Source organism: Sciurus carolinensis, chromosome 10 (assembly GCF_902686445.1).
Source record: "Sciurus carolinensis chromosome 10, mSciCar1.2, whole genome shotgun sequence".
In the NCBI taxonomy this organism is placed as follows: Eukaryota; Metazoa; Chordata; class Mammalia; order Rodentia; family Sciuridae; genus Sciurus; species Sciurus carolinensis.
Window position 1 is genome coordinate 134,600,557 of NC_062222.1, and position 25,358 is coordinate 134,625,914.

The following is a 25,358-nucleotide window of genomic DNA, read 5'->3' on the forward strand; positions in this document are numbered from 1 at the left end:
AGAGATGAAAAGAAAAAAAATTAGGAAACTCTTTAAATGTCCATGTACCATTAAGATCACAATTAAACAGTGAAAAAGAATTTTAAAAAAAGAAAAGAAAAAAATCTCGATGAAAAGTTAAAGAATTCTTTCTGTTGGAGTTCAAAATATTCTCAGCTTCTCTTCTCAGCAGTTTCAGATGGGTCATCTGGAGTATGGTGCTCCATCCTCTGGATTGCTGGAGTGAGACAGGTAATCCCATAGGTGGATTTCCTGGAGGTGGGGTGTAGGCTTAGGTGGGCTCCAGGCTCTTAGCTGAATGCCACTTGGTCTGGAGATTTTAAATCAGTGCCCCTCTAGTGCCCAGTACTTACAGGTCCACACTGGAAGTCTTTACCCCAGGAATCTCGCCTAGGTTCCACTCGTTTGATGGGGGAGCCAATTCTTAGTCCCCACATTACCTGCAGATCCCACGTTACCTGGTCTCAGGTTCAGTTTCCAAAAAAATCTCTCTTGCCCCTGCCCTTCTGAGTTCCTAGCCAGATCCAGATAGCGGCTTTCTTGCTATGTCCTCACATGGTCTTTCCTCTGCATGCACATCCCTGGTGTCTCCTTTGCTTCTTAAAAGGACACCAGTCACATAGGATTGGGCATCTCTCTTAAGACCCCATTGAACCTTCATTAAATCCTTGAAGAATTCACTTCCAAATGCAGTCACAATGGGGGCTGGGGCTTTGACATGTGAACTTCAGGGGACACAATTCAGTCTGTAATGGAGCATATATACCGTGCTCCTAACTGTTTCTTCCTTTTAGACTTGTCTCCATAAATCACTTCCCAGGAGCAGAGCAGAGCTTGAGGCAGGGGTTGAAACACATGTATCACCCAGGGAGGACTCTTCCAAAGGAACCTGTAAGGTGAGGGAAGCAGAAGAAGCAGGTCAAGGAACCAGCAAGGTCAGGTTTAGCCCCACCTGACCCAGGGATGGGTTCTGGAGCGAAAGTCACACCAGAGTTATCCAACTCAAAACATCCCACCACTCGTCTGTCATTGGCCTGGTAGAGAGGATCTACCACCAGGCCAATGTCAATCTCCCGGAGCAGGGTCAACCAGGAGGCTTTGGCAGCCAACACAGATCTAGGGCTGGTGGATAAGATGGGAGTAGGTAGCGAGCCACCAGCCAGGAACCTAGTACTCCAGCCCGGATCCTGTCTGCCTGCTTTGGAGACTTGCTTAGCATAATGAGAATGCTAAGAACTCTGGAATATGGAAACTGTCTTGGGTTCGTTATAGGTCATAAGAAGAAAGCCTGGACATGATTGATAAGACCAGAGGACTTCAAGAAGGCAGGCTTCCAAAGCTGAAAACAGAGTTGGCAGAAACTCCAAGCACAAAGTTTCTTTGGTGCAAGTTACTTCTGTGTCATTGATTTCTTTTCTTGTGGACATGGCTCATTTGCATTGTAGATGCATGAGCTGGGAAAGCATGGCTGGAAATCCTAGGACGTCTCTGCCCTCGCTAGGCTTCGGATGAAGCCCAAAAGATTTAGGCCCCCAAAGATTCACGTTTTGAAAGTCTGGTCCCCGGTGTGGTGATGTCGAGGAGTGGTGGGGCCTTTCAAAGGTGGGCTTAGTGCAGGGTAATCAGGCCATGGGGGCATCATCCTTGGCAGGTTTCATGTCAGTCCCACGGATGCCACGTGGTTGTTACAGGAGCGAGTCTGACCCACATGTCTCTCTCATGTGTTCCACTGTGACGCCATCTGTCCTGAGGCCCTCACCAGAGGACAAATCAGTGGGGCCACCCAATCTTGACCTTTCAGTCATGCAAACAGAGCTAAATAAATTTCTTTTTTAAAAAAGCACTCACCCGTAGGTGTTTTGTTAAAGCAGCAGAGAAGCACTCATGTAACCTGTCCCCACTGCCACCCCATGACCACTGGAAGAACCCTGTTGTCCCTCCCTGAGCTCGTAGGACCCTCTGCTTCCCTCTGTCGCATCACTTAGCATTCTGTGCTGTGATCATTTTGTTGCATGCTGCCCCTCCCGTGAAAGGGAGCTCCCGTGTGAGAACCCGTCTACGTTCAGACCCCAGCACCTCACACAGCAGCTTCTACAGTAGACAAGCAATTCATGTTGGGTGAGTGGGAGAAGCTTGACTGTCTCCCACCACAGTCACCCCAAGTGGCCATCCTGTGTCCAGGCAACCTTGAAGACTCACCTACCTTTTGTTCCTTCACACACACTTGCTGAGCACTTACCATGGGCTGAGCCCTTGGGATGGACACAATTGTAGGGGCCCTGCCATCCCAGAGCACAGAGTCAAGTCAGGTCACCAGACAAGTAACTGGCCTGTGGAGTGTGTCATTTGGCCACCGAGAAAAACAGAGACGGTTAGGAGGTAAGAAGGTGCAGGGAAGAGGGAAGAGGTACCACTTGCTGGGAAATCAGGGCCTCTCAGGTGGTGGTGGGGCGGATGAGCTCATCTCAAGGTGACAGCTCTTCAGGCGGAGACAACAGAAGTGCAGAGGCCTGTGCAGAGAAAGAAGGTGAGGCCGAAGGTCAGTGTGAAGACAGTCCTAAGACATGGTGTGGGCAAGTAGCTGGGACAGACCGAGGACACTACGGGGCCAGGGCTGGAACTTTGGCTTTTCCTCTAAGATGGGGAATTACTGGGACATTCTAAGTTAAGAACTGATCCGACTTACATTTTGGAAACCATGCTGACCTCAGGGGATCTGGGAGGCTGCTCAGGAGAGCCTTGCAATAGGCCAAGCGAGCGATGATGTGGTTGGCGCCAGGGTCGCGGAGACCTAGTGATGGATGGAGAGAGGTCCTTGAAGTCCAAGCATCGTTTGGAGGTGGAGACAGCAGGGCCTGCTGATGGGTTATATGTGTGAGAGAGAAACCTGAAAAATGCTAACGTTTTGACCTGACCAACTACAAGGGTTGTGTTATTTTTTGAGATAGAAAAGTACACAAGGGGAGTAGGATCTTTGGGGGGAAGAAAAGGGGCAACATCAGAGCTCAGTTTTAGGTATATTAGGTCTGAATATTCTGTTAGAATCACCTAGGGGGGATGCCAGGGAAGAAGTCAGATATCCAGCTAGTGCTCAGGGGAGCTCAGAGTAATAAATAGAGCTGTTGTCAACATATCAGTGGCACTTACAGTCAGGAGGCAAGACAAGCTCTCCTGGGAACGTACAGGGGCAAAAAGAATAGGCCCAAGGTCTGAGCCCCGGAGTCGCCAGGGTTCAGAGCGGGTGACAAAATGAGGATCAGCCAAGAAGGTTTAAACAGACTCATGACGGAGATCTAGAAGGCAAACAAGAGAGGGCGATCAATGCACCCAATACCACTGAGCAAGGAAGCGAGGGGTGGCATCTTGGTCAGTGGATTAGCAACATGGAAGCCACTGGCCTGTAACAAGGGAAGTTTCAAGGGTGACTGGGGGAATGATCATTGGAGAGGGTTTAAGAGAAAAGGAGAGAACCGGAGACAAGGAGAGCAGATGACTCTGGGAACTGATCCCGACTCAGGAATTTTTGTTTTCTTTCCTTAAGATGGAAGCTATGAAAGCATGCTAATGAGGTGCTCCAGTAAAGAGGGACATTCGACAGTCAGGAGCATGAGGAGGGAGTTGCTGAAGTGATAGCCTGGAGTAGGGGAGGCCAGGGGACCTGGAGGTGAGTGGAGGAACTGGCCTCAGGGGGGAGCAGGGATGGCCTGCTTGGGGTCACCGGGGAAGCAGGAATATGGGCACAGAGCAGGAAGGACAGGACATGAGGGAGCATGTGGAGGGTCTCCTGGAATTGCTTCTGCCTCCCAGTGGAATGGAGAGCAAAGTGACCAGCTGAGAATGAAAAAGGACTTGGGAGAGGAAAGTGGGCTGCCTAATGGACCAGGAAACTGTAGACTTGGTGCTAGATGGGGAGCCTTAAAGCCACCCGAGGTTGGTGGTCATGAATTTCAGGCAAGGCCAGTCCACAGGGTCAGTGTCTTGTCCAGCTGCGCTGAGCTTTGCGATGCAGGTGCGTGGCAGGGAGACAGTTAGCTGGAGGGGTTCTGCCAGGTGAAGTGGAAGGCGATGGAATTCAAGCTGGGGAAGCAGGAAGGGAGGGACAGATATGGAAATAAGATCTTGGCCTATAGGACTAGGGAGGCCAGAGAATTTCTAGAAGGCAGTCAGTATTTTCCAGCAACTCCTGGTTCCATGAGGGCTTAATGAAAAGGACATTCCAAATTCAAACTAAAATGGTATTTAGTGTCTTACACTAAATGACTCAGGTCCTGTGTGTCAAAAACATGATGTAGTAGAAGGCAGCTCTCAGCCTTTCTCTGACCTTCCCTGGTCCAGGCTAAATGTCCCCAGTCCTGCTGAGCATTGTCTCAGGCAACCTGATCTCCAGTTTCTTCCTTTCTACCTGAGAGCTGATGATCTTCTGGGTCTCTCAGGGAAGACTATACTCCTGAGAAGCTCAAAATAGTGAATCAGGTGTCCTGGACAGAGTTCCAGGGGCTGTTGGAGTTCTGCTCTCAGAATTGATCTCCTTGGTTTCTGTTTCTGCATTCATCTTTGGGGAAAAATGGGGATTAAAGTCCCCAGCTCTGCACCCCACTGAGTCGCCTTTGTGAATTATTTGCAAATAAGGTTTCCATCCTCCCTGGGAAGCTGTCAGGCTGGGGGTATTTTGGGAAGGAATACATTAATACGATGGACTTGCTTGGAGGGTGCACAGTTCCATTAGCAATAGCGTTGAGTCAGAGGATTTTAACATTCCCTGCACAGCACCAGAGACACCATCCTGTCTGCTGCAAGAGCTCAAGCCAACGCCCTGGGTGACATTCTGGCTCCTTTCTTTCTCTCAACCTTTGTACAATCCATGAACAAATCCCAGCAATTCCATCCTCAAAACATCCAGGATCTCACCATTTCCCTCTACCCCTGTTGCTTCCCACCTGGTCCAAAGCAGCGGCCTGTGCTTGGGCTCTCCAAGCAGGCCTCCTGTTTCCACACCCGCCCTGGGGCCCATGGGTCACACAGGAGACTGTGCGTCTTGTTAAAATGTAAGTCAGGACACGTCAACCCTCTCCCTGGAAGCTTGCAGGGTGTTATAGTTTGAATGTGAGGTGTCCCCCAAAATCTCATGCGTGAAACAATGCAAGAAGGTTTAGAGGAGAAATGATTGGGGTCTAGCTTTAACCTAATCAGTGAAATAATGCCTGATGGGATTAACTGAGTGGTAACTGGGGGCAGGTGGGGTGTGGCTGGAGGAAGTGACTCACTGGGGGCGTGGCCATGGGTATATATTTGTATCTGGCAAGCGGAGTCCCTTTCTGCTTCCTGATCACCATGTGAGCTGCTTTCCTCTGCCACTCTCTTCTGCCATGATGGTCAGCCTAACCTTGAGCCCCGAAGAATGGAGCTGGCCTTCTACGGACTAAGACCTCTGAAAATGTGAGCCTCAAATAAACCTTTCCTCCTAAAATTGTTCTGGTCAGATCCTTTAGTCACAGCAATGAAAAAGCTGACTAAGCACAGGGGCTGCCTGCCTGACCCAGGGTGAAAACCCTAGTCCTCATGGTGGCATAAAAGACCCTTCAGGAGCCCTCGGCCACTCCTCTACCCCATTCACCTTCTGCTCCTTGCTCTCTGGCCTCCATTCCTCCAGCCACACTGGCCTCACCCATGCTTCTGGAATGACCCTGCCTGGCTCTCTGCAACTCTGCCTTGAGCGCTGCTCCCAGACACCCATGTGGCTCACTGATCCTCCTCCTCCACGTCTGTGCTCAAGCTCCTCTCCTCAGGCACACCCTCCTGGCCCCTGTAGAGATCACACCAGGCTCTGCTTCAGTTGTCTCCACAGCGTCTACCACCCTCCAGCATGCTGTATTTTTCACTCACTTACTGGATAAGCACAAGATCAGGGACTTTGTCACATTCACTGCTGAATGCCAGCACCGAGATGGTGCTCAGCACCCAGGCCAAGCTGAAGGAACGAGTGTCAGCTGAATGAATGAACTATTTTTAAAGAGTTACTGTGGGTGGACAAGGCCACCACCTCACAGGTAACGCGGCATCATGGTTACTGGGATAGTAGATCTTTTATTTAATAGTGTGTGACTTTGACTGAAGGTACCTCCAGATCTGTGTCCTCCAATGCAAATGGAGTAACAAGAACTTCCTCAGAGGATAACTTTCCAGGATGAGATAAAGTTCTTAAAACTGTGCCTGGTCCACAGTACACCCTCAGCATTTGTCATTATTATTTTTATTTATTTTTTAATTTCTTGAGCCTCCAAACAAGATCCAGGTGCCATCCAAAGAATTTCACATAAATCCTCTAATTCTCATGGGTGCATATGGGAATAGGCATTATGATACATTTTACAGGGAAAAACACCAATGGGTGTAAGTTACTGAACCAGTAGATGGTGAGGCTAGTCAAGAAGTGACATTATTGGAGGTGGATTTGGGAGAATTCCATTTGTCCTGTGCTCAGACCTAGAAGTTGGACTGAGACTCAGAACAGACCATCGCTGAGCCACATGGAGGAAACCTGGCCAGCATGGCCTGGCTCCTAGAATTTATCCTCTTTGTTATGCAGCAAGTACATATGGGGCCCCTGCATGCACCAGAGAGGGACTCAGTGGCAGGGTCCACGGTGACAAGACAAAAATCCCTGCTCTCAACCAGTTTACATACTAATGGGAGAAATGGGCAGCAAACATAAAAACACATAAATATATAGTGTAATTTCTTATGGTGTTGAGACCGGGAAGAAAAGAGAGCTGGGTGACTGGATTGGGCAAGTAGACCGCTGAGGTTAGTAGAGCACCAGGAGGTGACCTGTGAGCTGACACTAATGAGGTAAGTCAGCCAAGCAACCAGCAGAAGGGACAGCAGTACAGGAGAGGACACAGCAAGGACCAGGTCCAGGAGTGGGGGACCAGCCTGGCATGCCCAAGGGATGGCGGGGGGCTCAGGAGTTCTGAGCAGTGAGAACGAGGGTTAGGGTATCAGATGAGAGACGGTGTGGCAACGGCCCTGGTGTGGAGTCTATCCTAAGTTCAGAGAGCAGGGACCAGATGGCCTTACCAAGGGACGGCCATTGGTGCATGCTGTGGAAGGATCCCTGGGTTGCTCCGTGGACAGTGAATGACAGCAGGGCAAGAGTGGGAGCAGAGCCACCTGGGGCCACGGTGGTGATCTGCAGGGGTCTGTGCTGACAGTGGCCAGTACCCTGCCACACTGTGGGACTGGAAACAAGAGGAGTGGTTTGATCTGGGACATAATTGAGAAGTAGTGAGGCACTGGCCATGGGTGGTGAAGGACACAGAAGGTGGGAGTCAGGTGGTTGCTGAAGCCATGGTGGAGACAGAGGCTGAGCTTACTCAGGTGGGAGGACTGTGGGAGGGGCGGGGTGCGTGGGGGCGGGGCTGTTGGTAGTAAAAGCCGGAGCTGGGTTTTGATGGTTGGTGTGAGATGCCCCCGAGGCATCCCAGCGGACAGATCTAGAAACTGTTAATATGTGAGTGTGAAGTTGAGACTGGGTGACATCGCCCAGGGAGGGAGTGCAAAGCAGAGAGACGAGTTGGAACTTGGGGACCCTCCATGGTCAAGGGGGCAGGGAGGTGAGTAGGAACCAGCCCAGATAATGAGATGGGATGAAGCAGGGGAGGCACCCGGACATCCAGAGAAGACCATGTTTCCACCAAGAGGGACTGTCCAGCCTGTGCAATGGAGCCAGGAGGTTGTATGAGTGAAAGAACCAGCAATGGGCTTGATCAGAGTAGCTGTTGCTGATGACCGTCACAGGGATGGCAACTCTGGGGGTGGTAGGAATGAGCTAATCCAGGTGCAGCCAGGGAAGAGCGGCGGCGAGCACACAGTTGAATAGGGAGGCTCCCTCTAAAACGAAGCAGAGGCAGGGTCTGCAGGGATCAGACAGACAGGCACTCTGGAGGTGTGTCTGGACTGAGGACAGAAGGAGTGAGTCTCTAGAGGGGCAAAGTGGGAGACCCCACCCTCAAGGAGACCCACACAACCTCTGCCAGAGAGGGCGTGCTCATCCGAGGAGGGCGGGCTGGTGAATTGGAGGCCGATGGCCTTTGCTTCCTCTTGAGTGAAGACATCCTTAACACCAAGAGCTACAGGTGGTAGATTAATTGAGATAACCTGGGTGAATGCCACGACTTTTCTGGCGTCATAGAGGCCTCGCGTGAGTCTGTAACGAGCAGTGAGATTCTTCAAGAATCTCTACAGTCACATCACATGAAAATGTCTCAGTCAAGATTCTCCAGAAGTGACACCATGGTCACTTAGTTTACGTTAAGCATGCTGCACAATGTCCACATAATGATGAAATCATCTAAAACACATTTCTAAGAATGTATTGTTGTCACTGAATGACATGTGACTGATCTCAAGTGCCACTGGTGAATCTGATGAGCAACCAGGCTGAACAGTCGTCACTCAAAGGCTAACATAATTTTCAGGGTCAGTATTCATGCTTCTAGAGCCAGGTGTCCAGTTGGCTGCATAGGGTCCTGGAGAAGGCGTCTGGGGGCAGGAGATGGAGGGGGATTCTATCGAGGCCCTTTCTTTCTCATGGTCTGTAAAGCAGGGAGCACACTGTCTGCCCAGCCTCCCAGATCCCGGAGAGCCCGAAGAGCGGTTCTCTCCTGCCTGACCTCTGCAAACTCACTTGACACTACACTCTGCACCAGCAGGCTGTGTCCTGGGAGGCCTCATGGGGTGAAATGGACCCTAGGGGGGAGCTGCAGGGAGAACAGTGTGGCTCTGTGTGAAAAATAACTTTTTATCTTTTACAGCCACTGAGTCTTTAGGGAAAGGAATTATCTATGAGAAACTGAGTTGTTTCTCCACCTCCTTGACCCATTAGTGGTGTGACTAAAACAGGTTTCTAATTTGCCAGTGTCCTAGCTAGCGTGTCCATCAAATGGGGATAATAAGAATATCTACTTCATCAGGTCATTTGAGGATTAGATGAAGAGCCCATGGAAGTGCTTAGGGCAGGGTCTGTCATACAGCCAGAGTTCCATAAATGTGAGCTGTTCCGATCCTTCTGCAAGTGAGAAGAAAACTGAGCAAAGACTCCTGGATCCTAAAACAGAACCGGAGCTGGAATCCAGGTCTGGAGGTCTTAGGATATGCTAGTAAAATAGCAATGGCAGCCGCGCTGTGTGGCCACTGGTGATAATGATTGCCATGGCAATTTAGCTGGCCTTGTTGGAGGGAACTAGTCCAGCTTCACACCCTGTACTGTAGTTCATCACGTCCAAGATGCCACGGAAGTAAGGAGTGTTACTGTGTGCACCAGGTGGAGGGAGGAGGAAGGAAGGGGAGAGATGATGGTGGGTGGAGGAAGGTGGGGAGGAGCCAAGCAGAGCAGAGGGGCAGACACCATGCTAACTTATGGAGCTGCAGTCCACTCCACACTACCCTGCTCTGCTCTGCTCCACGTGCTGGGGCCGGGACCTGCACCCTCACCTCCATTTGTCTGTTGCCCATAGGAGCACTGGACAGAGGAGAGGGAAGGACTAGCTCAGTTTTGTTTGCCTGAATTTTCCACCAGTCCTGGAAATGACCTTGGCAGTAGAATACAGCTTCCAGCTCTGTTCACACCTCAGAACTGTACTGAGTTCCCCTCCAGGGAAGCAGTACCAGTGGGCAGTGCCCACCCCAAAGCTCTGACCAGCCCTTCAGGGCCTCCCTTCCTAGATCCCAAGTCATCAGTACCACATGGGCAGCACCCCTTCTTCGTAGGTCCCCCTTTTTGACTGCCCCCTGATACTTGCTTCATCAATTTCCTGTGTTAAATTCTCTCCATTAAAATAACTAGAGTGTGTTCTGGGCTCCTGTCCGGGCCCTGACTCATGCATCATAAGAGGCACCTTGTCTTCTGAACTTTTAAATAAAAGGCTTCAATTGATGAAATAAAATCCCACAACAGGGAACTCACAGGGGTCAGGGCTGATGGAGCTTTGGAAGTGACCTAGCTGAGGTCATGGTGAACCAGGGGGAAGGAAGGTCTCACAGCCTAAGGAGGCGGGACGGGGACCACTCCTGACTCTCAGGCTGGCGCTCTTCCCGCCCTGCCCAGCTCATGCTGACCTTCTGCTTTGAACATGGACGGGTCCATGACGTGCCTCCTCCCGGGGTCCTCATCAAACCCCTCCTTCCCTTCCAGGAAGCACACGTTGCTGGTCAACAATGGGTTTGCCGTTTCTGCTGCGCTGCTGATGGCCTTTTCCCTGCAGGCTGGAGCCTTTGAGTTGCTCATCGTGGGACGCTTCATCATGGGTGTGGATGGAGGTGAGACCACCACGAGGGGCGTGGGGAGAGGGGCGTGGGGAGAGGGGCGTGGGGACAGGGACGCTTCCTAGGAGGTGTCTGGAACGGGGGTGGAGTTGGGGGCGGAGTTGGGAGCGGTCACAGACTGGGGCCCCTGATGGGTATTGGCTTGGCAGGGACCAGCAGGGATGCCAGAACTCCGCACGGGGTGGGAAGGTGCATTCTGCTCACAAGGGCCTGGCACCCTCGCCGAGGACCACCAGGCTGGCAGACCCCAGTTGAGCCCACCCAGTGGATGGCCGTCAGCACGTCACGCCCTCCTTCGCCACCTCCGTCACAGAACCCATATTCCAGTGGTGTCTGTGGTGCCCAGGGAGTGCTCACCAGGACTGTGCCTCCTGCCTGCCCTCTGGCTCACCGCCTCCCTCCTTCACTCACCAAGCACTTAGGAGCCCCTGCTCAGCTGCTGCCACGCACCTGAGACACAGCCGCTGGGAAGACTCGCCCGGAGGCTCCAGTCCAGGGGTGGGCAGATGCACAGGTAGACGCTTCTGTCCCAGGAGAAAGCAAGCAGGGCAGGGGCAGCAAGGGCTGGTCTCTAAAGGCCAGGCGGGGAGAAAACATGAGCAGAGACCAGGTGAGAGAAACATGAACGAGAATGAGACACTACCTTGGGACAGAATGATCCAGAGTGCCAGTGAAGCCCAACGCAGGGCACCTGGGGAGGAAGCAGGGATGGGGTCAGATGCCGGGAGAGGCGGGGATGCTTGGTTCAGCACCCAGAAGGACCAACCATCCTGGTCTGTCCAGGTTCCCGGGACGGATGGTACTGGGCACCCTGGGATGAGCTTCCCATACAGCCCCCTCCTCCTCCACCACTGCCCTAGCCCAGGCTCTCCCCGTCCCATTGTGACATTTCACCATTGACAAGTACGAACAGTCACCGCGTACTGACAGCTTGATGTACGCCAGCACTCTGCCAAGCTTCTTGCACTTACCCAGCGTGGGCACAGCCCCCATCCAAAGGCAATGACACCACCGTCCCAGCTTCATGGGAGAGCGAGGAAGTCAGCCCACGCCCTCCGCCACGACCCACCTGCCTCTTCCATTTGGGCATTATCACTCCCTCACTACTCTGGGGAGCTGATGAGCATTTTGCCCAGGGAGCAGGAGCCTAGGGGTAAGGAAGGGAGCAGGTATTAGGTGCTCATCAAGTGACCCACGTGAGCCAGGGGCCTCCTGTGCTGTCATTTCCTTCCCACCACAGCAAGAGGAGGCGAGGGTCCTCACCTCATCTCGCTGAAGCTAGGGGAGGCTAAGAAAGGGGTTCAGTCCACAGCGCTGGGATCTGAACCCATCCCTCTACCATCCCGCCCACTGAGCACCAGGTGCTAAAGGCATCGGGAGCGGCCAGTTTCTCTGAGGCCAGTTGCTCCTAATGTACATGTCTTGGATTAAAGTTCAAATTTCATTTGGTCTGTTTTGTGACTTTCCAAATAATTTCTGTTTCTTGGCTTTTGAAGCTGTTTTAAGTGGTGTGGACCAAGATGCAACAATGAGACTCTGAATCCATAACTTATTACCAGCTCATGAATTTCCTCTCCTGTTTTTTTCCCCCTTTGGGAAGGGCTTCCCTGAAAGTGAACAATGGGGGTGAACTCATCTTGGAGTACACCTGACTGGTGTCTAAAGTGTGTCGGGAACTATGTGAGAGGCAAGGGGAAGCCAAAGCAGGAAAGAAATTTTGGATATTCTCTCAAGCTGGTCAAAAATTAGACAATAGTAATAAATGTTAAGAGTCTTAATTTGCACAGTATTTTGGAAAGAAGCAGTGCAGAGCATATCTTAACTCTCACCAAAATCCCATGAAATTTAAGCTCAAATCTTATCCCCACCTTGCAGAAAAGAAATCACAGTCCCTCCCCACAGGGTCCCACTGCTTGCAGGTCACAGGGCAGGAGGTGCCGTGGCTCCAGAGCATGCGCCAGGCGTGCTAAATCATCAGGAATCCGCCTGTGATGGAACTCTGCGGCCAGTTATGGGGCTACAGGGGCCTTCAGAATAGCCTGCCGGGCACAAGAGGATGAGAGGCCTCTAGAAACTGGCAAGGCCCCGTTTTTATTAATAAGTGTGTGCAGTATTTGTAAGCCATTTTTATAACTATGGCTTTTTAACATGTCTCCTAAGCCTCTGACATGTAAATGCATTTCACAGGCACTGAGGTCATATGTGGGTGACCTATTCTGCAATAAGGGTCTACCCATATCTGTTGCAACTGAGCCCCACGGCTTACATAAAGGGCAGCACCAGCTGGTGGGGAAAGCGTAGGCTCCGGGCCAGGGAGCCATCCAGACTCTATTGGGCAAAACAACCTCTTTGGTCATCTCTAGAATCCACTTGGTGATTAGGCAAGTTACTCAACATCTCGTGCTTCAGTTTCCTCATCTTTACAATGTAGATAATAGTATATTCACTTTGTAAGGTTATAGGAAAAGCAAAGAAGTTAACATATGTAGAGAGATGAATAGGATCCTTACTACTTGGTAAGCACTATATGTGCTGATTATTGTTACCATTATTACCACCACCACCATCGCCATCCCCTCCACCACCATCATCACCACCACCACCACCACCACCATCATCACCACCACTATCGAACATCACCAACAATACCACCACCATCATCATCTCCACCACTACCACCACCATCATCATCTTTACCATTAACACCACCATCATCACCACCACCATCATCATCACCTCCATCCCCACCATCACCCCCACCAACACCACCAACCACCATCATCTTCACCATTAACACCACCACCACCATCAGCTGTATCCTCTCCCATGAAAGGCCCCTCCCTCCACACCCTACGGGGTAAACCAAATGCCTGAGGAAGCCTTACCATCTGACCAGCGCGCTAGGAGTGATGCTTTGGCTCCGAGGTCATCTACTGTCAAGAGCAAAGCAGAGGCCAGCGAGGGGCTGGGACCAGAGCTCCCCTCAGGGAGCACCGCGTCCTCACAGCTGCATGCTTCCTCTTCAGGCATCTCCCTCAGCGTGCTCCCCATGTACCTCACCGAGATCTCACCCCAGGAGATCCGCGGCTCTCTGGGGCAGGTGACGGCCATCTTCATCTGCGTCGGAGTGCTCACAGGGCAGCTGCTGGGCCTGCCTGAGCTGCTGGGAAAGGTGAGTGTGGCCACCCACCTGGCCAGCCCCGCCTGCTTCCTCTCCCTTGGGGCAGGAGCCCATTCCCAGGAGATGCAGCCCCTTGTTATTTACTTGTTGTTGGAGAGAAGTTGCTGTGCACTGCCCTTCACCTTTTTTAGGACATAAAGAACACAAATTCAACAAATTCAAACGTCACAGAATGTTCAGATCCACCTACCCAGTGACGGTCGCCAGCAGCTCAGTTGGTCTTGTGGGTCTTTTCTGTGCTTCATAAACCTCCAGGCTTGTTGTGGTTTGTTCCACGGACTCATGCCATACACATTGCTTTGCAACTTGCTGTTTTCATTTAATATATTTGGGGCATCCTTCCAAGATGCTAGTTAACTTTATCTCACTCTTGCATCTTTTTTTCCCTAAGTAAGTAATCTTTCAATCTTCTGGTGTGGCTTGCTGTTTGGGGAACAGGAGACTGGATTAGAATCCCAGTTCAACAATACACTTGCAGTGTGGTCTCAGCAAAGAGAAATGCTCATCCAGGTCAGAGTGGGTGGGGTGAACTCCAACTTCCCAGAGGAGGTCCTCAAAAGTGGGCCCCCCAGGGTGAGCAGGTGGTAGGGCAGGGGTGGGGAAGAAGACTTTCTGGAAGAAGGTAATAAGAGAAAAGATCCCCAAATGGGACAGAGCCCTCTGGAAAGAATTCAGACGACTGGGGGGCTGAGGAGAGGAGGGACCTGCTCACTGAGCCCAGCCAGCTTCAACAGGGGAATAGGGAGCCCCAGGTGGCCCTGGAGCAGGAGAGGACATGGCCAGATCCATGCTAGAAAGGGGCTCCGGTGGAGGGAAGGGCGAGTGGGGATGAGGGAGGCCCTGCAGGAGGCCGCTACTGCTGGGCCTGGGTTGGGGTAGTCTGGGGCCTGGGGGATGGGGAACGCGTGGTTGAAAACCATGGAGGAGCAGGGTCCTCAGGACTTGCTGCCTGAGAATTGGATGAAGGTGAGGGAAGGCGGGGTCAAACCGCTGGCGATGGTGAGAGCTCAGCACGAGTCCAGCACGTGTCCCAGTAGTGCCCAGCCCGGCCCTGCACGCTGAATTCTAGCAGGAGGCGGCGGGTAGCAGAGGCTCGCGTTAACAAGCGCATGTGCAGCACGGTCGCCCTGCCCTGCGACTCCTCGAGAGCAGGCAGGATCACAAGTCCCAAATCCCTGTGCCTTGCTCGGCATGGCTTCCTCGGGAAGTATCCTGGCACACGGTGACAGCTTGGTGCGTCCTCGAAACACGCTGGACTGGGGCCTCTCCTGTGACTTGTGTTGCTTCTGCAGCTTGTCCCTGTAGCAGAGCACGCCGTGCCGATGTGTGAACGCTAGTGCAGAGGTGCTGGCGGGGCTGCCTGATGTGGTGGCTCTGCCTCCTTCGTAGTCGCAGAATGACTGCGTGATCACGTGGTAGTTCTGTTTCTAAGGTCTGGAGGAGCCTCCGGGCCATTTTCCACGATGGTTGCACCAATCTCCCTTCCCACGCGGGCTGGCCAGCACTTAGCGGTCTTGATGAGAGCCGTCCTAGCAGCTGGCAGGTACTAGCTTGTGTGGTTTTGACTGGCATTTCCCTGACCACCAGTGCGGTTATCCGTCTTCCCATCTACCCATGGTCATTGTTGTGTCTTCTTTGAACAAATGATTATCCAGGTTCTTTCCCATTTTCTAAATCTGGTTATTTGTTTTTCTGCCATTGAGTTATGTGAATTTTTAATATATTTTGATATTAACCCACAGGTTGCCATTTCATTTTACTGGTTGCTTCCTTTGCTGGGTAGAAGTTTCTAGTTTGATGTAGCCCCATTTCAAGTCTATGTCTAGGTCTTTTATCCATTTTGAGTTGATTTTTGTGTGTAATAAAAGGGTCCAATTTCATTTTTTTTTTCTTTCTTTGCATGTGGATATTCAGTTTTCCCCGCACCATTTATTGAAGAGACAGCCCTTTCCTATTTCATCTTTTTGGTGTGCTTGTCAACATTTAATTTTCTATATATTTGTTGGAGTCTGTGTCTGGATTCTCTGTTGTGTTCCATTGACGTGTGTCTGTTTTTATGCTCCTTGGAGTACTACAACTGTGTAATATAATTTTAAATCGGGAATTGTGATGTCTCCAACTTTTTTCCCTCAGAATTGCTTTGGCTGGTCAGGTCTTTGGGGTTCTATGTGAATTTTAGATTGTTCCATACGTGCATGGGAAGTGGCTCCCCATCGTGGATCGTGAACATACTCATGCTGTCCACAGCAATGTACCGCTTGGACACAACCCCATCCGACTCCCAGTGGCCTTCTTCTCAGAAGGAGAAGATGAGCGTGCTTAAAAATGAGATTGGCTCTCAGCCAAGACCAGAGGGCTTGCCCGGGTCATCCATGAGCCCAGGAACCAGGCTTAGAGCAGTGGCCACGAGGATAGAGAGGTGGGCCGGTGAGTGAGGTTAGTGGTGATGGGCTGGATGCCCTGGAGAGAAGTCAAGGACAGTGTCCCCATGTCTGGCCCCTCTGCCGGGTAGAACAGTGGGGCCAGACACAAGATGGAGGCCCTGGAGGGGCAGGAGCAGCTTTGCCAGGGTCAAGAGGACAAGTTCACTAACATGAATGGCCGGAGTCACAGAGCGATGGGAAGGCAGAGCTGGACCCAGGTCCCTGATTCCCAGGGCGGGGCTTTCCTGGAACGCCGGGGCTCATCGGCAGGATGCTGGCCTGGGCACAGCCACCCATGCCGCCCCCAACCTTGACCGGCGGAGAAGCCTCACACTGAGAGGTCCCTGGTCCCCGCAGGCTGTCTCTTCTCGTCAGATTGGATTTTCCAGTGGTCTTGGCTCTGGTGAGGAGGGAGTGTGAACAACCCAGTAAACGCCTTTTTTGTTTGTTTATTTCATGCTCTCAGAAGGTGGACATTGGGTTTCCTGTGTCCGGGCAGAAACATCAAGTGGAAATTTTTCATTCATCTCTTTGGGGACTTACAATGTTCCAGCCAAGTGAGATCCTCAGTTACCTCACCAAGTGCAGAATTTCACCTCTATTTTAATCATGTTTGTCATTTACCTTCAAACACTGAGGCAGCTAAACTTCGGAAAAAATCTTAAGAGAGAAAAGCTGTGCTTCCACGCAGGAGCTGCTTTGAAACTTGAAGGCTGCAGGAAGCGCGGTGAGGTGGTGCTCAGAAGGGGTCCCCAGAAGGCAGGAGCCAACGCAGGGTGGGCCTGGCTGGAGTCAGAACCTGCTGATGCATCATAGGACAGGTGGCGGATGAACACGTACGTGGTGCTTTGTGCTTCCAAGGGATATTTTTAAAAACATAACAATTAGCTCTTTCTCTTGCAAAGATGAAGATAAAGGAACTTATAGACGTCGTAGGCAGACCTGTGAGAGAGGGGAGCAGCATGGGGCGAGGAATGACGTGTGCTGGGGACGTCCACCCGGTCATGGTGCCAGGCAGGAAAGGCAAGGAGAAGTTCAGAGCCAATGGCTGCTGCATGCACGTCACACCCAACTCGGCCCTGTTGTTCCTCTGTAGAAGAGTCTGTGCTTATTTCAGGGCACTTAGAGATTATAAAAAAGGCTGGACCTGGTACATGCCTCTCATCCCCACAGCTCAGGAGGCTGAGATAGGAGGATCGCAAGTTCAAAGCCAGGCCAGCAACTCAAGGAGACCCTGTCTCTAAATAAAATATAAAAAAGACCTGGGGATGTGGCTCTGTGGTTAAGCACCCCTGGGTTCAATTCCTGGTATTATAAAAAGGAAGCAAGGTGACTTGAAATTCCACCACAGGTTTGGTTTTTATGACTAGGATGAATCCACACCCACAGTACACAATGTGGAAGAATTTGGAAAAAGAAAACATTGAAATTTTTACACCTCACCATCTCTGGATGATCATCTTAACAGTTCTTAAAATTTGTTTTTGTTATTTTTTATATAATCTCACATACACACATACACAGACACAATCTGACTCATTCCATTTCTAACTTTTTGTATGCTGATTATAACTCTTTGTCATGAAAATTTTAATAATTGTAAAACATTCTATTTTGTGTGGTATTGTAACTTGTCCTATTGTTCTTTTATTTGATGGACATTTGGATTGTTTCCAGTGTTTATTATTGAAAGACTAAATTGGCCAATTGGGGATGAATACTTGTCTACATAAATCATTACTTAAATTTTTTTAGGACTAAGTTTTTTATCATTTGTTCTAATTGGTTATACATGACAGTAGAATGCATTTTGACACATTGTACACAAATGGAGCATAGTTTTTCATTCCTCTGACTGTACATGGTGCTGAGTCACACCACTAGTGTAATCATACATGTATATAGGGTAATAATGTGTCTCATTCTACCATCCTTCCCATCTTCACTGCCCCCACCCTCACTCCCCTCTGTACAATTCAAATTTCCTTCATTCTTCCCTACCCACCTTCCACTATGGAACAGCATCCACTTATCAGAGAAAACATTCAGCCTTAGGATTTTGGGATTGGCTTATTTCACTTAGCATGATATTCTCCAGTTCCATCCATTTACCTGCAAGTGCCATAATTTCATTCTTCTTTAAGGCTGAGTAATATTCCATTGTGTATATATACTGCAGTTTCTTTATCCATTCATCTATTGAAGGGCATCTAGGTTAGTTCCACAGTTTAGCTATTGTGAGTTGAGCTGCTATAAACACTGATGTGGCTACATCGCTATATTATGCTGGTTTTAAGTCCTTTGGGTATAAACCGAGGAGTGGGATAGCTGAGTCAAAGGGTGGTTCCATTCCAAGTTTTCTGAGGAATCTCCACACTGCTTTCCATAGTGGTTGCACCAATCTGCTATCCCACCAACAAAGTATGAGTGTACTTTTTTCCCCACATCCTCGCCAATACTTATTATTACTTGTATTCTTGATAATTGCCATTCTGACTAGAGTGAGATGAAATCTTAGAGCAGTTTTGATTTGCATTTCTCTAATTGCAAGAGATGATGAATATTTTTTCATGTTTGTTGATTGATTGTATTTCTTCTTCTTCTATGAAGTGTCTGTTCAGTTCCTTAGACCATTCATCGATTGGGTTTTTTTTGGTGTTAAGTTTTTTGAGTTCTTTATATATCCTGGAAATTAGTGTTCTATCTAAGGTGCATGTGGTAAAGATTTTTTCCCAATCTGTAGGCTCTCTTTTCACATTATTGATAATTCCCTTTGCCAAGAAGAAGTTTTCTAGTTTGAATCCATCCCATTTATTGATTCTTAATTTTACTTCTTGTGCTTTAGGAGTCTTGTTAAGGAAGTCAGGTCCTAAGCCGACACTGGGCCTACTTTTTCTTCTATTAGGCACGGGGCCTCTGTTCTAGTGCCTAAGTCTTTGATCCACTTTGAGTTGATTTTTGTGCATCATTTGTTGAATAGGCTATCTTTTCTCCAATGTATACAGGTTTGTTTCTGTGTCTTCTATTCTGTACCATTGATCTACATGTCTATTTTGGTGCCAATACCATGCTGTTTTAGTTACTATTACCCTATAGTATAGTTTAAGATCTGCCATTGTGATGCCTCCTGAATCACTTTTCTTGCTAAGGATTGTCTTGGCTATTCTGGGTCTCTTATTTTCCCAAATAAATGTAGTGATTGCTTTTTCTAGTTTGTGAAGAATGTCATTGGGATTTTAATAGGAATTGCACTGAATCTGTATAACACTTTTGGTAGTATGACCATTTTGACAAAATTAATTCTGCCTATCTAAGAACAAGGGAGATCTTTCCATCTTCTAAGGTCTTTTTAAATTTATTTCTTTAGTGTCCTGTAATTCTCATTGTAGAGGTCTTTCACCTCTTTTGTTAGATTGATTCCCAAGTATTTTATTTTTGTTAGGGCTATTGTAAATGGGGTAGTTTTCCCAATTTCTCTTTCAGTGAATTCATCACTTATGTATAGAAATGCATATAATTTATGGGTATTGACTTTATATCCTGCTATTTTGCTGAATTCATTTATGAGTTCTAGAAATTTTCTGGTGGAATTTTTTGGATATTCTAAATATAGAATCATGTCGTTGACAAATAGTGATAATCTGAGTTCTTCTTTACCCATTTGTATGCCTTTAATTTCTTTCTTCTAATTGCTCTGGTTAGAGTTTCCAGGACTACGTTGAAGAAAAGTGGTGAAAGAGAGCATCCCTGTCTTGTTCCAGTTTTTAGAGGGAAGGCTTTCAATTTTTCTCCATTTAGAATGATGTTGGCCTTGAACTTAACATAGAGTGCTTTCACAATGTTGAGGTAAGTTCCTACTATCCCTAGTTTTTTTAGTGTTTTGAACATGAAGAGGTGCTATATTTTGTCAAATGCTTTTTCTGCATCTATTGAGATAATGATGTAATTCTTGTCTTTAAGCCTATTGATATGATGAATTTGTTTATTGATTTCTGTATGTTGCACCAACCTTGCATCCCTGGGATGAACCCCACTTGATCATGGTGCACTACCTTCTTAATATGTTTTGTATGTGATTTGCCAGAATTTTATTGAGAATTTTTGCATTTATGTTCATGCATTTATGATCTGAAGTTTTTTTCCTTGATGTGTCTTTGTCTGGTGGTTATCAGAATGACACTAACTTCATAGAATGAGTTTGGAGGGGTTCCCCTCTTTTCTATTTCATGGAATAAAAAATTTGAGGAATATTGGTGTTGGTTCTTCTTTCAAGGTCTGGTAGAACTTGGCTGAGAATCTGTCTGGTCCTGGGTTTTTTTGATTTGTAGCTTTTGATGGTGTCTTCTATTTCATTGCTTTAAATTGTTTATCTCCTCCTGCTTCAGTTTGGGTAGAGCATATATCTCTAGAAATTTGTCAATGTCTTCAAGATTTTCTATTTTATTTGAGTATAAATTTTCAAAATAGTTTCTAATTATCTTCTGTATTTCAATAGAGTCCATCTTGATATTTCCTTTTTCATCACAAATTTTAGTAATTCTGAGTGTTTGCTCTCTTTCTCTTTGTTAGTGTGGCTAAGGGTTTATCAATTTTATTTATTTTTTCAAAGAACAAACTTTTTGTTTTGTCAATTTTTTAAGTTGTTTCTTTTGTTTCAATGTCATTGATTTCAGCTCTGATTTTATTTATTTCCTGTCTTCTGCTGCTTTTGGTGTTGATTTGTCCTTCTTTTTCTAGGGCTTTGAGATGTAATGTTAGGTCATTTATTTGTTGACTTTTTGTTCTTTTAAGGAAAGAGCTCAATGCAATGAACTTTTCTCTCAGCACTGCCTTCATAGCGTTGCAGAGATTTTGCTATGTTTTTTCAGTGTTCTTACTTACCTCTAAGTACTTTTTTATTTCATCCCTGATTTCTTCTCTATTCATTCATCATTCAATAGTATATTATTTAGTCTCCAGTTGTTAGAGTAGCTTCTACTTTTTATTCTATTGTTAATTTCTAATTTCATTCCATTTTGATCTGTTGGAATGCAGGGTATTATAGCTACTTTTTTTGTATTTGCTGAGTTGCTCTGTGGTATAAGATATGGTCTATTTTAGAGAAGGATCCCTGTGCTGCTGAGAAGAAAGTGCATTTGTTCATTGATGGATGAAATATTCTATGTATGTCTGTTAAGTCTAAATTATTGATTGTATTATTCAGTTCTATAGTTTCTTTCTTATGTTTTTGTTTGGAGGATCTATCCAGTGGTGAGAGAGGTGTGTTAAAGTCACTCAGTATTATTGTATTGTGGTCTAGTTGATTCTTGAAATTGAGAAGGGTTTGTTTGATGAACATAGATGCTCCATTGTTTGGGGCATAAATAATTATGATTGCTATGTCTTGTTGATGTATGATTCATACTTAATATGAAATGTCCTTCTTTGTCCCTCTGACTAACTTTGATTTGAAATCCACTCTGTCTGATATGAGGACGGAAACCCCTGCTTGTTTACACAGTCCAGGTGAGTGAAAAGTTTTTTCCTGACCTTTCTTCAGTCTATGGATGTCTTTTCCTGGGAGGTGAGTCTCTTGAAGACAACATATTATTGGGTCTCTTTTTTTAATCCAATCTGTCAGTCTATGTCTTTTGATTGATGAGTTTAGGCCTTAACATTCAGAGTTATTATTGAGATATGATTTGTATTCCTGGTCATTTTGGTTTATTTTGGTTTTTAACTTGACTTAGTTTCTCCCTTGATTGACCTTTCCTTTAATGTAGTTCCTCCCTTTGCTGGTTTTCATTTCCTCCTCATGCAATATTTTGCTGAAAATGTTCTATAGTACAGAGTTTCTAGTTGCGAATTCTTTTAACTTTTGTTTATCATGGAAGGTTTTTATTTCATCTTCAAATCTGGGAAATAAGGGAACAAAGTGCCTCAAACAAACCAAGATGTTCCAACAAGAGAATCAATTGACAACACACTAGAAGAAATGTCAGAGAAGTTTAGAAAATGCATACTTAGATTGATCTTCGAAGTAAAGGATGGTTTCAGAGAGAAAGTACAGGATGTGAAAGGCAGGTGATGGGTAGGCAAGAGACAGGCAAATGGGCAAATGGCAGATGATAGGCAGTGGTCAGTCAGCGATCTGCACTCAAAGGGCAGGCAATATGCTGGCAGAGGGTCGGCTATCACAGGGGATAAATGGGGTATCGGTGGGAGCAACAACTGCCTTGCAGAATTTCTTCTGCTTGAATCCTGAGTCTCGGAGGACAAGGAATACAGCCTCCCTCTTGTCCACCACCTTGGATCTCATTATTATTTAAATTTTTAACTCTTCACGTGGTTTATTGACCAAGAAATGGAAATAACAGGTCAAACAATATACACTTATTTAGGACTTTTATACATATTGTTAAATCTTCTCAAGAGATTGCTTCAATCACCATCCCTCCGACAGGGCAAGAGCACGCAGCTTGCCACACCTGTCATTCATAAGCATTTAAGTAACTATTTCATAGCAAAAAACAGCATCATGTTATGAAACTATTTTGTATTTCTTTGCTTACTAGAAATATTGGAATTCCTTATTTCATTTCCTGTTGGTGCTCTAACAAATGACTACACGGAGACAGAAAATGAATCTCGCACATTCTCGGGGGCCAGAAGTTCAAATTCAGTTTCTGGGCAGAAGTCAAGGTGTCTGCCAGGCCTCGCTCCCTCTGGAGGCTCCAGGAGACAATCCATCTTTGCCTCTTCCAGCTTCTGGGCTGCTGGCATTCTTGTTGTCTCTGTCTGGGGGTCACGCTCTCCTCTCCCCTTCCATCTACAGTCAAATTCCCTCTGCCTTTCTCTTCTTGTCTGGAGAAGAAAGGAAGATAAGCGTACGAGCCTTAAGTAAGTTTATAAGGACATTTGAGATTGCATGTAGGCTCCACGTGGGTACCCAGCACAGTTTCTCCAGAGCCTTCGCTACAGAATTCCTTCTGTCCTCTAAGTTAAAATTCACAGTTTCCAGGAAATTAGGAAGATCTCTTCTGGGGTGGACAGCATCATCGGGGTCTCAACAATAGATTCTTAGTGTTATGGTTTGGATCTGGGCTGTCCCCAAAGGTTCCACATTGAAGGCTTGCTCCCCATTAGCAGTGTTCAGAGGTGGGGCTTCGGGAAGGTGAATCATGAGGGCCCTGTCATTGTTGCTGCTGTATATTTTATTTTTTTCTGTCTAGAGATGGAATCCAGGGGCACTTAACCACTTAGATACATCCCCAGCCCTTTACAAAAAGTTTTTATTTTGAGTCAGGTTCTGGTTCTCGTTAAGTTACTTATGGCCTCACTTAGTTGCTGAGACTGGCCTTGAATTTGTGATCCTCCTGCCTCAGCCTCCCAAGTCACTGGGATTACAGGCATGCTCCATGGTGCCTGGCTGCTGCTGCTATTTTAACTAAGAAAATATAAACTGTAATTCTCTTAAGATGTTCTCTATTCTGTTGCTGCTGTTGGGATTTTCTTTTTTTTTTTTAATTTATCATTTCTTTATTGGTAGAAATTTTCAAAATTCTGTCTTCTAGCTTTTCGGAATTACAGTACATTGTTGTTATATACAGTAAGTACATTGCTTTTCCACCTTTTGGCCAAGATAAGCAGGATTTCCTTTTTCATCATTTTTTTCTAACTGGTTATTAACAAACTGTGGGAAAGCCACTGATTGGTGTACATGAATCTGGAGTTCCCTGTGCTTGCTTCCCTAGCTAAGTCCAATGAATGATTGCTGAGGAGCATCTTCAAAGAGGGATCATTTTTCTCCTCCTTTCAATACTTACTCATCTCATTTCTCCTTACTGATAGGCAGGTCTCATCCCATTGCCTAGGAAAATATTGATGATGATTAGCATTGTTAGCATTTTTTCCTGATTTATTGGCAATATATATTGTGATCATTTTTTATTTGAAATTGATAATGAACTTAGTTCTTATTGACCATCAGCAAGGAGTAACACTGCTTCTGATATTTATTAAACTATTAATGCTTTTTTGTTATCTGGCAACTAATTACTGGGTGTTATATCATCAAAGTGCCTTTCATGACCCTGTCCTTACCCTCCTGGAATCTTCTGGTCATAGTCGACTCCTGTTTCTCTTTGCAGTGCTGGAGTTGGAACCTAGGACTGGCAGGTGCTAGGCAAGCTTCTACCACTGAACTACATCCCCAACCCGACTCTTCTTTTTATATGTTGTCAAATTTGGCTCATTAATATCTTCTTTAGAATTCATTTGCTTACATGTGGATGCGATTTGTAGAGTTTTTAATGTTTAACCCATACTCGGATCTCTTTCCATCTTTTATTGAGTCTAGGACAGAATATACAACATCAGTTGCTAATTAAAGAATCAAAAGACCTACCTCAGAAAACTGTCTCAGGCTGTAGAGAAGTTCTTCGAAGATCTTTATCAGTTTTTTCCTTAATTAACAATCTATTTGTTTTTCTTTTTTATTATATTTTAGTCAATTTTGTTACTTCCTATCTTTTCAATAGAATCACATATTTCACTGAAATTCTGAAATGTGTTAGCACACAGCTATGTGAATTTTAATGTCTATTTCTATTTTAATTTCTGTCTTTTTTCTTGATTTAATTTGATGTGATTTTTCTCTTCTCTTGACATAAAATTTCCAAAGGCTTACCTCCAATTTCGTTTCTTGAAAAAACAAATGCTTTGAAACGTCCATTTTCATGCTTTCCAGTTTTATTGACTTCTGCTTCGTCACCGCTGTTCGTGCATTTTTAAACACCTGTTTTCACTAGTCCAGACATTGGGACAGGCCACATTCTGAGTGAGTTTCCTGCGTCGTCATTGCGATTCCACCTCCAGAACAGTGTCCTCGACTTCGCACCTGCCATTCTGTCATCGTCACCCAGTTTCATTTTGGTTTTTCTCCCTAAAGAGACGGTAATCCCTAAGCTCCTCCTTTTGGTAACAGATGAAGGGAATTCGGTTGCTGATCGACTTTGGTACCCACTTCCCGTTTGCCTGAGGGTGGGAGCTCTTTCTGGCACATGGTAAAACACAGACCCGCCATTACAAGACCATGGTTTCAGCACAGTCCTTATTGTCAGTCTACCAAATACAAAGCATCTCAGACCTGAAGTGTTTCCCATGCGATTAAAAGGGCTGACGTCGTGTGGTTCTGTCCCTGAAGAGCAAAGCCCAGCGGGAAGGCCCAGGGCCACCCGCGTTGCATCTGCTCCCGACACCCTGGCTCTGCATCTCCGCCTTCCCACTGCTCACTGTGGGACTTCCAATAAGTTGCTAAGCTTCTCTGGGCCTGTTTCCTTGCCTAAACCACGGGATTGATTAATGGTGATACCTCTTTAGTGGGGATTCTATAAGATTTAAAAAAAAAAAATGCGCATCCAGTCCTTGGAACAGTACCTGGAGCTGGTGCA

General features: G+C 47.0%; 1 protein-coding gene across 2 annotated transcripts in view; it reads left to right on the top strand.

Annotated features, from left to right (window-relative positions):
• Positions 1 to 25,358, top strand: part of Slc2a9 (solute carrier family 2 member 9) — a 163,199-nt gene that overhangs the window by 41,014 nt on the left and 96,827 nt on the right. For both annotated transcript variants that reach the window (XM_047567065.1, XM_047567064.1), the window contains 2 exons: positions 10,193 to 10,317; positions 13,350 to 13,495. In XM_047567065.1, coding sequence (XP_047423021.1) covers positions 10,193 to 10,317; positions 13,350 to 13,495 — 271 coding nt within the window. The remainder of the gene's footprint in view (positions 1 to 10,192; positions 10,318 to 13,349; positions 13,496 to 25,358) is intronic.